The sequence below is a fragment of the Thunnus maccoyii genome, chromosome 20 (genome assembly GCF_910596095.1).
Source record: "Thunnus maccoyii chromosome 20, fThuMac1.1, whole genome shotgun sequence".
Lineage (NCBI taxonomy): Eukaryota > Metazoa > Chordata > Actinopteri > Scombriformes > Scombridae > Thunnus > Thunnus maccoyii.
The window spans coordinates 20249675-20261856 of NC_056552.1; the positions used below are offsets into that span (position 1 = coordinate 20249675).

The window sequence follows — 12182 nt, forward strand, 5'->3', positions numbered from 1 at the left end:
TTATGACCCATGATGCACATTAAAGTCATCATTTGATCCTTTTTTAAAGATAAAAGAATCTCACAAGCGATGGCTGAAATATAAATTTGGGGTGACTAAAAGCTCTCCCAAAAGAGTCAGACTACCTTCCCTTAAAAAAAAAAAAAAAAACGTCCCCCTCCTTTTCTGACCTTCCTGCCTAATAATTTTCATACAGTCCCTAAAAGGATTTAAAGGCTTTAGGTGAAACTTATTTTGCGTGTGATTTCACGGGTCACAATTACTCAGTTTCAGTCATTAAGTTTCTTACATTTCAGTTGAACTTTTTAAAAAGTCCACTCATTAGTGTTAAACTGATGCCGACACCTTGTAAATCTGTAATAATCTCTGAACACAGCTGCATCCGTTAGTAACTGAAAACACCTCCGTTAACGTGAACAAGGAAGATAAAGTCAGATAAAAATGATATTAAACATGAGCAACATTTATTTTAATATTACCATAGAAATATTCTATACACAATGACACTTCTGTAGACAGGAGCGGGTAATGTGCAGGTTTACATCACAATAAAGTGCAAGGTTCTTCGCTTGGTGGTGGACAAAAGCAGCACAAGCGACCACATTAGGCGACGTCAAAAATCCAGGTGCTTGTTTTTTGACAGGTCAGTACACTTAGATATGGCATCGGTTATCACAAACTGTATAAAAACGATTCTGTTCAGCGTGACAAACACACAGGTATCTCCTTTAAAGAATAAATATACATTCAGGTCAATGTAGAAAAATAACGACTAAAAATACGTGTTCTCCTTACTGTCCCTCCTGCTTCCTCCGCTTTAGTGTCTCCTCATATTTCAAGTCTTAATAACATCAGAGGAGGATCCTGCATTCATACAGAAACCAAATAAGCTGGGACAGTAATGATGTGTGTGTGTGTGTGTGTGTGTGTGTGTGTGTGTGTGTGTGTGTGTGTGTAGGATAGAGAGCAACATGAGCCCTAAAAGCTCCACAGACAAAACAACAAAATTATGCAACATCAGGCACTTCCATTCCCTGCAGCTTCATTGTCACACACAGACAGTTTTGGGATCACGAGACGCTCGCCCATCATCCTCACTGTGGGATAAACAACTTTTTGACCAATGGGACGCTGCTGTGGGAGATTCCACAGACATGACACATCACATCAGCTCCTGTGTCCAATGGGCAGGAAGCCAGCAGGGTTAGACCGACATACTGGGTTCAGAGTTGGCCTTTTCGCTTTTAAATGATTTCAGTGTTTACCCCTGACAGCACTTACATGAAATTAGCCTGTTAAGTTGTGGGTAAACATTTCACCTTCAATTTACATATTTTTTTTATTGTCCTGTGTTCTTGGTGAAGTAATTATTATTATTAATTTAGCAATTATTGAAGTGTTTTCACTTGCATATACTTTCTTATCCTTAAGGCAGTTTTAAGTATTTCAACATACTATATAATCTACTGACACCTTGATTTTCATGCTGTATTAACTCGAAACTTTGACACTGCAGTGAACGTTCACTTGCATTTACTTTTTTAGTCCGTTACATAATCGAATGATAATGCAATGCCATGAGGAGATTGTTTGGAGAGCTCTCTTTGTTGGTGCATTTAAGTGCCTTTGGGAATTTCCGACATCCCAAGACTTAGAGCAGTAGTTCTGTTTTCTGTTTTTGTTTTTTTGTTACCCATTAATATGATGCAATGTCTCCATGCATCCCGCTGTCATATGTTGTCTATAAGTTGTGAGTGGTTCAAAGACAGAGTGATTTTTGAATTCCTAAAAGGTAATGATTGAATAAATGTATATGGCATGGTAACTAAACTAAACCTGTTAGCCTGGATTTCAGTGGGCATTTTTATTGTCTGATTATTGTCTATATCAACCTTCACAAGAATTAAATTCAGGGGTAAACACTGAAATCTCATCACGTCACTTCTGAACATGGAAATGACCTAATTAGAAGAATATCTGCACAAACTATCAGGTATTAACAACTTCAGAGTGAAATCTCAGCATTGATACCTGCATTTAAAACCCTAACGGTCAAACTCAAAAGGCTCCTGATGGAAATACAAACCCATTTGATGTAAATACAGTGCAATTCCATAATACATTCTGTCATCAAGCTTCGTCTAGTTTCTGATTTTGGTACAAGATTCACTTGTCGCTCGTGTGGTGTTTTGAGTTGTTGAAGAGCCGGGTGGACAGAGAAGTATGCACGTCTTTGCATTGATATAACTGTACTGGAGGAGAAAGGCATGCAGGCGGATCAAATCATCTCAAATCGTCAGAGGATTTTGAAACGCATACAGGACTAAGCCACGTGTTGTACAGGTAGTAACAGTCTATGTGTTTACGGGTACAGCACTGCATGTTAGTGTGGGACTGACAGCTATGCCCACCTCACTGTAGTTTGAAGTATGTACAATATTACTGTGTGTTTGAGTCCAGTATTGAACGGTAAGCTTAGTAGTGTGGAAGAGAGATGTGGAAAACAGTGGCTTCGTTTACATGCACAGAGGACTCTTCTTCTTCTTCACATGATTATTCAGGTTACTTCATTTTACATGATTGAATATAAATGTCTTTACTCTGTAGGCGTTATATACTCATGAGAATTTCCATTTCAATTTTGTGCTGCTGTATAGTGTAACACATGAGCATTAATCTGACGACTGTAGTTACTATTGAACAGTGGTGGAAAGTAACTACTACTACTAAAAAACTAAACTTTTTGACATACATGCGCTTTACTTGAGTATTCCCATTATTCTGAGGGGAAATTGTAGTTTTTAGTTACTTTACAGATTAAAATGTTTGATACAAAACACATCATCTTATGAAATATGATGTAGTGTAATAGATAAAAATGCTCAACACTGTATAAAGTAGATTAAAATGGTTCAACCAGCTGCAACATTAAAATACTGCTTACATTTCAATGTATCAATAATAATAGTCCAATAATATATCTAGTACCATAAACCTCTGAAAGGGGGGGTGTTCTGCGTAATGAGTACTTTTACATTTAATACTTAAGAGCATTTTGCTGATAATATTACTGTTACATTTTAAGTGTAGGACTACTTGTAATGGAGTATTTTTAAATTTTGGTATTGCTACTTTTGCTTCAATAAAGAATATAAGTACTTCTTTCACCACGGCTATTTAATAAGGTTTTGCATGAAATTTACAAATGTGAGTGTCTGTTGAATCTGGCGTGGCAAACTTGTAAGAAAAGTAAATGTTAATACATGAGGCTCATTCTGTTAACTGCTTTAAAGGTACCCCATGGAGTTTTTGACCACTAGTAGCGCTGTGGAGCAATGTTTTTATGAGTGTGTCCCTGTTTTTTTTGTATCCTGTGGAGATGCACGAGGACTCACGCACACAAGCATGTGCTTGATGTGCTACACAGTACTGCCACCAGTTTCGCACTATCCCACTGATCAACAGGTGGCAGAAATGTGCCATGCCAAGTAGCAATGTGTAAGCAAATGGTGAGGAAAAAGAAGACTGGGATGTGAACAGTGTTGGGTTCAATTTAGTCAAAAAAAAAATGGCAGGAATGAAGTGTATTCAACCCGTTTGTAGGGTTCTTAAAAAGCTTTTTGGTGAGAGACATTGAATGTTAACATAACTGTGTTTGTTTAGAAGAAACTCCCCAGGGCACCTTTAATGTGGAAAAGACCCATGCCAAAAAAACATTTACCATGTCTTCACATTTTAACCAGTACCAAAAATTCAGAGATTACTTAGATAAGTGTGATATGATGATGATGACTCGTACCCTTTTTAAGGGAATTACAAGTCATTTCTTCTACTTACTGTATACATATTTTCAACTGTTTGACAAAGGAAGATTCATTGGGCTGCCACTGGCCCACAGCTGGCCTAAGTCCTGCTAACTGAACTGATTCTCAGCCAAAGTGTGCAGCTCCAAATCTACCTAAAACTGGCTAGAGCCTGCACACATTTGGTCTTCCAGCGCCAGGGATTGCACCTCAGTCACAATCAGCCATGTGACTGGGGTCACATCTTTTGTTCTAGAGCCAAAAAGCCAAAATATAAGTTAAATTCTAATATTTAGTATGATGATACACAGTTTTACTTCTTCACCAGATGTTTCTGTTGGATCTCTGTTCTAATCGGCCAACTTTCTCTCTGTGGAGAAAATGTTTGGGTTTATTAGAGTTGTGTATGTTTTTTTTCATTTCTGTGGTTCTCATAGAAACCACAATCAATTCAAGTCCAAACCAATCAAAGATACACGCAAGCAGCTCAACCTAAATAAGTTGAGTTTATATCCAGGTGACTCTGTGCATGTAAACGAACCACTGACCAGACTGGAAGTATTTGGCAGGTGGAAGAGCAGAGTGAGAGGTTGCAGAGAGGGAATGAAACACCAACGCTGACCCTCAACCACAACTCACACACTGAAAAGCCGGCGCCTCCAACCCTCCCTGCCTCCAACCCACGTCCACTTCACCCTCATTCAGACCTCCAGCCCCCAGTCTCTGAAGAAGCCTTTGGCCACTCGCGACTCTCGGAAAGTCACTGTGAGGGAGTTGATGGTGACGTCTGTGACCGTCACCTCTCCCGGACCGATGACGGGTCTCCAGTCCATGTCCGGCTTCTCTGCTGCGGTGACCTCGTCCGGTCCGACAGCGGAGCTCCACTCGTCTGTCCTCTTCTGTCCTGAATGAGGCGGGGAGAGACAGAAGGAGAAAAGGGTAGAGTTGCAGTCAGACAGTGATTGCATCAAGCCTATCACGTGTACTGTTATTGAGTTAACCTCCCTGGACTGACCTGGACAGATTATCTCTGCTCTGATAGATGTTGTAAACTCACAAAGGCAGATAGGACACATTTGGCAGCGTGAACAGACAGCTATTAGTGTTTCTAAGAAGACAGGCAGGGCTGAATTATTGAATAAAAATGATTAGAAATGTCTGTGAGGCTGTGCAGCTTTGAGCTAAATGCTAACATCAGCATGCTAACATGCGCTTCGCTAACAATAATGGCGTATTGATGTTTAGCAGGTATAATGTTCAGCTGAGGCCGACGAGAATTCATCTTGCAGGAATTTGGTCTTGAACCAAAATACTAGACACGTTGAAATTTTGAGCTGATAATCGCACTAGATGAGAAGTCAGGGGATTGCCAAAGTTATTTGATTTCATCCTCTTGGGTCCTTTAATGTCTGTTGCAAATTTCACAGCAATCCTGTAGTTTTCAACTTTTCACCGTGAACCACAAATGTCAACTTAATAGTCTCGCTAGAGGTAAAGTCAGAGGATCACCACAAGTATTAGGATTCATCCTCTTGATAATCTTCTCATCAGTCAGCTCAGGATGAAGGAAGTTTAATGTTTTTTGGTTGCATGCCCAGTGAAGAGAGCCTGTCAGTGCCTACTAAGAGGTTCACACAGACTCAAGTAAACTGGGTCATGATGGTGATTAGAGTCCACTGGCTGACCGACTGACACACTTACCATCAAGAATGCCTCTGCTCTTCTCTGCTGTCTCCTCCTCAGCCTCCTCCCTCTCCTCTTCCATATCCTCCTCATCTTCTACATTGTCCTCCTCCTCCTCCTCCTCCTCCTCTTCCTCCTCCTCCTCCTCGTCCTCCTCCTCCTCTTCCTCTTCCTCTCCCCCACTTTTCCAGTCCTCTTGTGTAGGACTTGGGGGGTTTGAGTTGAAGAACCTGAACTGCGACCTCCTTTGTTTGCTTTTATGATGTGCCAGTTGCGGTCGTGGCGCGTGCTTGCAGGGACTGTATGGTTGATCCTCGTCCTCGGGGTCCAGGGAGCGCGTCAGGGAGAGACGCAGGCGAGGCGGAGGCTGCTCTGGAGTCTTGTGAGCGCTGCGGAGGTCCATGGTGTAGAGCGTATTCTGCATCAGGATCAAAAAGAAAAACATGCACAGCAGAATTAAATCATTTTTTTAGAAGTATTTGGATAATTGTACAAAAAAGTTCAAACTGGTCACAAAGGAGAGTTGAGAGGTGGTGGCTTACAAACAGAAAACTACATAAGGTTGAGAAACTGCAAGCACAATCACTGGACAGTATCCAACAAGGAAAGGAAAACAGAGAGAGAGCTGAACACCCAAGTATGAACCACTGTGAAGTCTGTTAAAAAAAACTGTCTTAAACTTTTTGTATTGAACTCCAAACTTTACCTGCAGTAAGAGTCTTTTGGCTTTGGATCCTTTCCTCCTGTGACCCAGAGCTCTGTCTCTCTGCTCTCTAGGAAAGCCAAGCAAACTGTTAACAGGACTGTAAGTACTGACTTCAGGCCCAGTTACATAACACACATATAACATAACATGTTACACGTTTCTTGTGTCTAAATGTGTTTACATTACATCAATCTTTCACAGGACATAAGATTTAAACATTAAACTCTGTTATGTCAAATTGAATTTGATTGCATCTTTTAAAACTAAAAGTAGCAGAGAGGTCTTGTATCTGGGTCTTGGTCTGCTGATTCATCTTCCATCTCCTTTATGATTCATAAAATGTAAGAAAACCGCTTTAGTCTGCACATTCCTGCTCCACAATGTGTCAAACCTTCTGGGCTTTCCATCTTACAAGTATTAGCTGTTGAGTGGAACCTTACTTCTCTTCGTAGGCCTGCACTAAACGCTGGTCCAGAATGTGTTCCTCGGGTTCCCATGTGCTGTACCTGTGACGGATTACAAAAAAAAAGTATATAAAAGACTTTGTTTTCCTTTTAATGCCTTCATTCATTTGTTAATGCATTCAGTCAGCTAATTAAATCAGTCTGTCCATTAATGTGGCATCCTTTGATATTTTCCATTAAAAAAGATTCTTATTATCTCCGCCAGGCGTAAGCCTGGAGGGGATCACACATTTGGTTGTGTGTGTCTCTGTGTGTGTGTATGTGTGTATGTGTGTGTGTGTGTGTGTCCGTGTCCGTGAGCGTATCTGTCTGCAGCTAATCTCACATACTATTGGACTCATCAGTCTAATATTTTTGTGCATATTTATGACTGTGTGTTCAAGGATCTCTTGTGGTTGCAGTGATTCACAATTTTTGAAAAACCTATTTTATACCTTCATTGACTGCTGACTCCTCGCTCCTCTTAACTGGCTGGTAGGGGCTGCAAGGGATCAACAACTGCTTCAATTTAGAATCTTGTTTCTGTTGGGAACAACCAATCAATCCTTGTTGCCCCGTTAGATCAATCGGTGCCAAATCTCAGTACCTTGAGAGCTACTTGTGAATTCATATAAACATTGATAAGATTCCTTATGAGCCTATCATAAAGCTTAGAGACTTTCCTCTTTTCAGCAGTCCTCACCATTTTACAACATGTGTTACGACATAGCAAAAGGCATTTCCAGCAATCGGCTAGGCTAAAAACAAGGCTTACCTAGTCTGTTGCTGGCCACATTTTGGCCTTTTGTCGTGGCTCAAAAACTGACATCCATAGAAAAGTTTGATCTCATCTTGAACCGGAGTATCTGCAGATTAATTCCATACCTGATATGTTATGATCCACTAAAGTCAGACACAAGACGAGATGAATAAATCTCTGTTTTTGTTATCTTCGCTGCCATCTTCATTGTACAGACCTGGCGGAGACCTGCACTCTACTGAGCGTGCTCTTCTAGTTAATCACTATGTGTTGGCTGAAAAAGGGGCTCAAACAATGGCTTCATCCTCTCTACTCAAACAATAACTATGTGCTCAGCAAACAGTCAGAGTGGAGGATATCATCTACCAATCATTACTTTTTAATCACAAAATGTGAAAGAAAGTTGTTGTTTTTTTTTTTTTAAACATATTGTGAAATAATTTTTTAAAAATGAAATCACACTTTTCAGTATCTTCTGGAGCTGTTAATAAATTCAGTTTCTCATCAGTCATCTGACAGCATTCTGTACACATGTTATGCTGTATTATTATTGTTAAAGAGCATATATTTCTGATTTCGAGTTGATTTACATATGGTCATGGTGCTTTTATGTGCATATGTATAATCTGTTGTACGTGTCAGTGTGAATATTTCATGTTATCCATCCATACTTCTGATCAAGTTTACATACTCACTTTGGAGGCCATCCTTTCCACTTCAACAGGTACTCCACATTCCCCTGTGAAGATTTAGAGCAGCTTTAGTCAAGAAGCTCATGTCAGAAATAACATCACAGTATACACCGTAGCTTTTCACAGCCTTCCTAATGCCATCGGAAGACTTGGATGATGCATTATCGCAGATGCTACACACCTGATTTTCATACAAAATTGAAGGAATTTGTTTTTTCTAGTGTTCTACTGTTAAAAAGTCAGTCCTGATTGCACTGATGAAGGTTCTATGATCAAAGTAAACAACTGTAAGATACAATATGATATCTCAGAGACCACAGGTTAGATTTCAGTCTGATTAGGGTCGTTATGGTCATAATGTCAAACTCTGAAAGGCTGTAATTGCCTCAACATTGATTAATATTTCAATGAAACTTGCAGGGGTGAAGCATCTTGTTAATGATTGGCCCAAGGGTGCCCGCATCATATGTGGGAGATGACATGCTTACCTGTTTCCTGTTTAGCCCTGATTACACTCAAAGTTTCCAACAAAATTTCAAGAATAACAAATGTTATAATACATATATAAGCTGCATAATTATACTGATGTACAGTACATTACATGACAACGTAACATGAGCGCTCTCCTGCCTGATGACAATGATCAATTCCTGGAGGTGATATTTCATTTTTTGGGAAAAATGTATTTAATGCCAATGTTCCAGTATATTCTTAACACTGAATAGCGTTTAGTGTACTTGTAGGATGTTGCCATGCCATCGAGCCATATCTATAATTAACAGATATTGTAAAATGTAATATATGTCTTCTATGTAACAGCAAAGCCACTCAGAGTTAGTCATCCTCGGTGACATCATCCACCGTTAACTTCCACACTCTCAAAGGTATTCTCAGCGGGTGAAGTCATCACTTTTCCCGACTTCATCCGGTTACTCATCCGTATACAGTACAGAGGACATGAATGTACTGTATACTGAGTGAAACATAGGATGTATAACATTTAAGAAGTATCCATATTTTCCATAACTTGCAGCATTGATTATATCATTAATTTTACCTGTAAACTATGTAAATATTATGTGCAAATATTGGCTTCATGGCAATTAAGAATCTGGATGAGAGTTTAACTCAACATACTACTGATACCACAAAAACCTCCTTCTTGATATCTATCTATAAATGCAGTATAAGTACAGCAATCCTCCTCTAACAGCGATAACAGGGTATCACCCAGTAATATGTTTGTATCTGTGCTTATGACCTAACCCACTTCAAAGTTAGAGTTCCTGTATATCTGTGGTTTCAACATCACATCTATGCTGAAGCAGTTAGTCTAAAATTGGGCTATGTATATTCTGTGTCTACTAAAGTTTCACTTTATACTCTATGTAGACCAACTTTAAGCTTGACATCAAACGAGTTACACAGGGTCTAGACAAGTTGACACAAAGTAAACATCAAACAATAATACAGTAGGCAGCAACTGTGATGATTTATTAACCATTTAATTCATTTACCAAGGAAGACATGTGCTGCTTGCAGCCTTTTAAATGTGAAGTTATAAAAAAGTTATCTCTATTTCATATTATTTCAAAGAGTTTGGAGGAGTTTGGACTGTCAATCAGACAAAACAAGCAATTTAAAGAAGTTACTTTTGGCTCTGTGATGGGCATTTTAGACAACACTCCTAATTGATTAACCAAAAAAAAAAAGTTTGACAGCTTAATTAATAATCACATCAACTGTTACTTGCAGCTGCAGACATAACATATGAGAGACTGTTGCCTTTACAGATGAAGATTAGCTGCTACTAGCTATATATAGCTCTCAGCTATCTACTGTCTCATACAAACTCACATGTTAAAGTGTTAATAAGCTTTATATCTGTGCTTATAACTACTACAGAGTTAGAGTTCCTTTTCCTAAAAGTGTTTAAATTATTTTCTCCACTCCTGTACATTTAAAGAGTTTATCAGTGTTGAATTGTTCAGGGAGACATTTGTCACAGTAGTAACAGTGGTGGGGAAACTATTGTAAAACGGAGAGGGGGGGTACAGGGGCCCCTCTAGCTCTGGGGAAGCCATGTTTTGTAGCTACGCACCTGCATTTGTCAACACCATATGGTAACTTAGACTGTAACCCAATTAGCGAGCGAACAGGCCCAAAAACGAAGGTATTTGGTTGATAACATGTCCCTCCTCCAGCCTCTTTAGCCAAACACCTGACATGGTGAGCTGTAGTGCAATGACAACACACTCCACGTTACATTAAAAGACACATCCTCCTCTGGCTTACCCCCCCCTCTTAGCTTTTTTTTGTTTTTGTTTTTTTTACAGCCGGCAATTAAATAACCAGATTAGTAGCGCAATTCTGTTCATTTAATCTCTCAAGCTTTCATTAGCATCCAAAGTAGCGTCATCTCCTCTAAAATAATAATGTGTTAAACTGTCTCCTTCAAACGCTGACAACGTCCCGTAGCAAAATGGACTGACACATTTTTTTCGGAGGGGGGGGTGATAAATGTCAAAACGTTACCTTTCTAACTCTTTTCTTGACGATTGCTTCTACAGCAAACACTTGCTCTCCAATCGCGGACAGCTCCATCTCTGCGCACGCCGCCGTCCGTTAAAGTAGCGTCTTTCTGCTCCACAAACTAAGCTAACGTTAACTGCTTATGACAGCGGTCCCTCGGCTCCGTCCTCTGCTCCGCGTTTCTCCCCTTCAGCCGCTTGTTTTCCTCACAGTTTGAGGCCCATTTATCAGGGGAGACTTCCTTGTGCTGAGTCTTTCTGTGCGTCCAGTGACTTTACAAAATCTGCGACACATCTGCACACCGCTTCGCGCGGCCCCGTGCCCAAAAAGCGCGCTCCCTTGTTGCGCGCGCGCGCGCTACCGGGTGCTTCATCATCCTCATCAGTCAATGCGTGGATCATGGATGTATATATAATACATCCATGGTGTGGATGATACCAAAACCAGTGCTGGAAGAGGTACTCAAATGATTATTTTAAAGTCTCCTTACACTCAAAAATGTGTTTTTCTTCACTGTGCAGGATGATGTATGTGCAGAGTTTGACACTAGAAGCTGTTTTCACATTCATCTGCTGGAAGTGGAAAGTTTCTCTGTGATCATTGAAAATCTGATTTGAAGGGATGGGCTTACAAGCAGGATTTGTGACATCACAACTAGTTTGGAGCCGATTCTGGTCCAGTATTCAATTTACACAAGTGTGATGTGGAAACTTGAAGCCTCTAGCGCACAAACACTGAGAATAGACTTAACAGTGAATTAGGAGACATCTTGTGTCCAGCAGTTCAACTTCTGCAATGAAATATATTTGCATATTCATAGATTCTGGATGTTTAATGAGGAAGGAGTTGATGTAATTTTAGGGATTATAATCATATAATTTAACTTTTTTTGTGGAAAAAAACTTATCAGACACATTATTATTCAAAGTGGAGTATTTTATATACATCTTAAAACGTGTCTGGAGGGGATCTGTAAGTAAAAGTTGCAGTGCTTCAATGTAAAAAGGTTCAAGTTAAAGTCTGACATTCAAAAGTGGAAAGTCTTATTAGCAAAATGTACTTAAAGATCTCCTCTACACATGTTTTAAAACATATAAAAAGACTGTTTTGAATAATTGAAACTGAAGGTTTCCACACCACACTTGTGTAAGCTGAATGTTGGACCATAATTGGCTATAAAAATAGTTGTGATGTTTCAAATCCTGTTTGTACGTACATGTTTTAAACTCAGAAACGTTCCCCATTCAGCAGATAAACATGAAAACAATCTTCTATTGTCAAACACGTACGTCACTCTGCACAATGACGCTCAGTGAAGGAACAAGAAGCACAACACATTTTTGGGTGGATGGGGACTTTGAAGTAGCAAAAGTATGCATAATAGCCCCTGTGATTGATATATTATTGTATATATATGACATTATTAGATTGATAATAATGATGCATCAAATAAAAAGTAGCTTTTTACAGCAGGTTTAGGTTGAGATAGTTTTAAGTACTGTGTAGTTTATGGTGTAGCTGAGTGGTTTCTAACTTACAGTAGGGGTCGGACCCTCTCTATAG

The 12182-nt window shown here is 39.6% G+C and overlaps 1 protein-coding gene across 1 annotated transcript; it reads right to left on the reverse strand.

Annotated features, from left to right (window-relative positions):
* Positions 1 to 442: 442 nt before the first annotated feature.
* cbx7b (chromobox homolog 7b) lies at positions 443 to 11016 on the reverse strand. Its single transcript, XM_042398469.1, has 6 exons — positions 10623 to 11016; positions 8091 to 8134; positions 6633 to 6698; positions 6193 to 6259; positions 5505 to 5904; positions 443 to 4707 (listed from the first exon to the last, which is right to left on the reverse strand). Exons 1-6 carry the CDS (start codon positions 10689 to 10691, stop codon positions 4505 to 4507), a joined length of 849 nt encoding a protein of 282 aa, XP_042254403.1. The 5' UTR covers positions 10692 to 11016; the 3' UTR covers positions 443 to 4504.
* Between the last annotated feature and the right edge of the window lie 1166 nt (positions 11017 to 12182).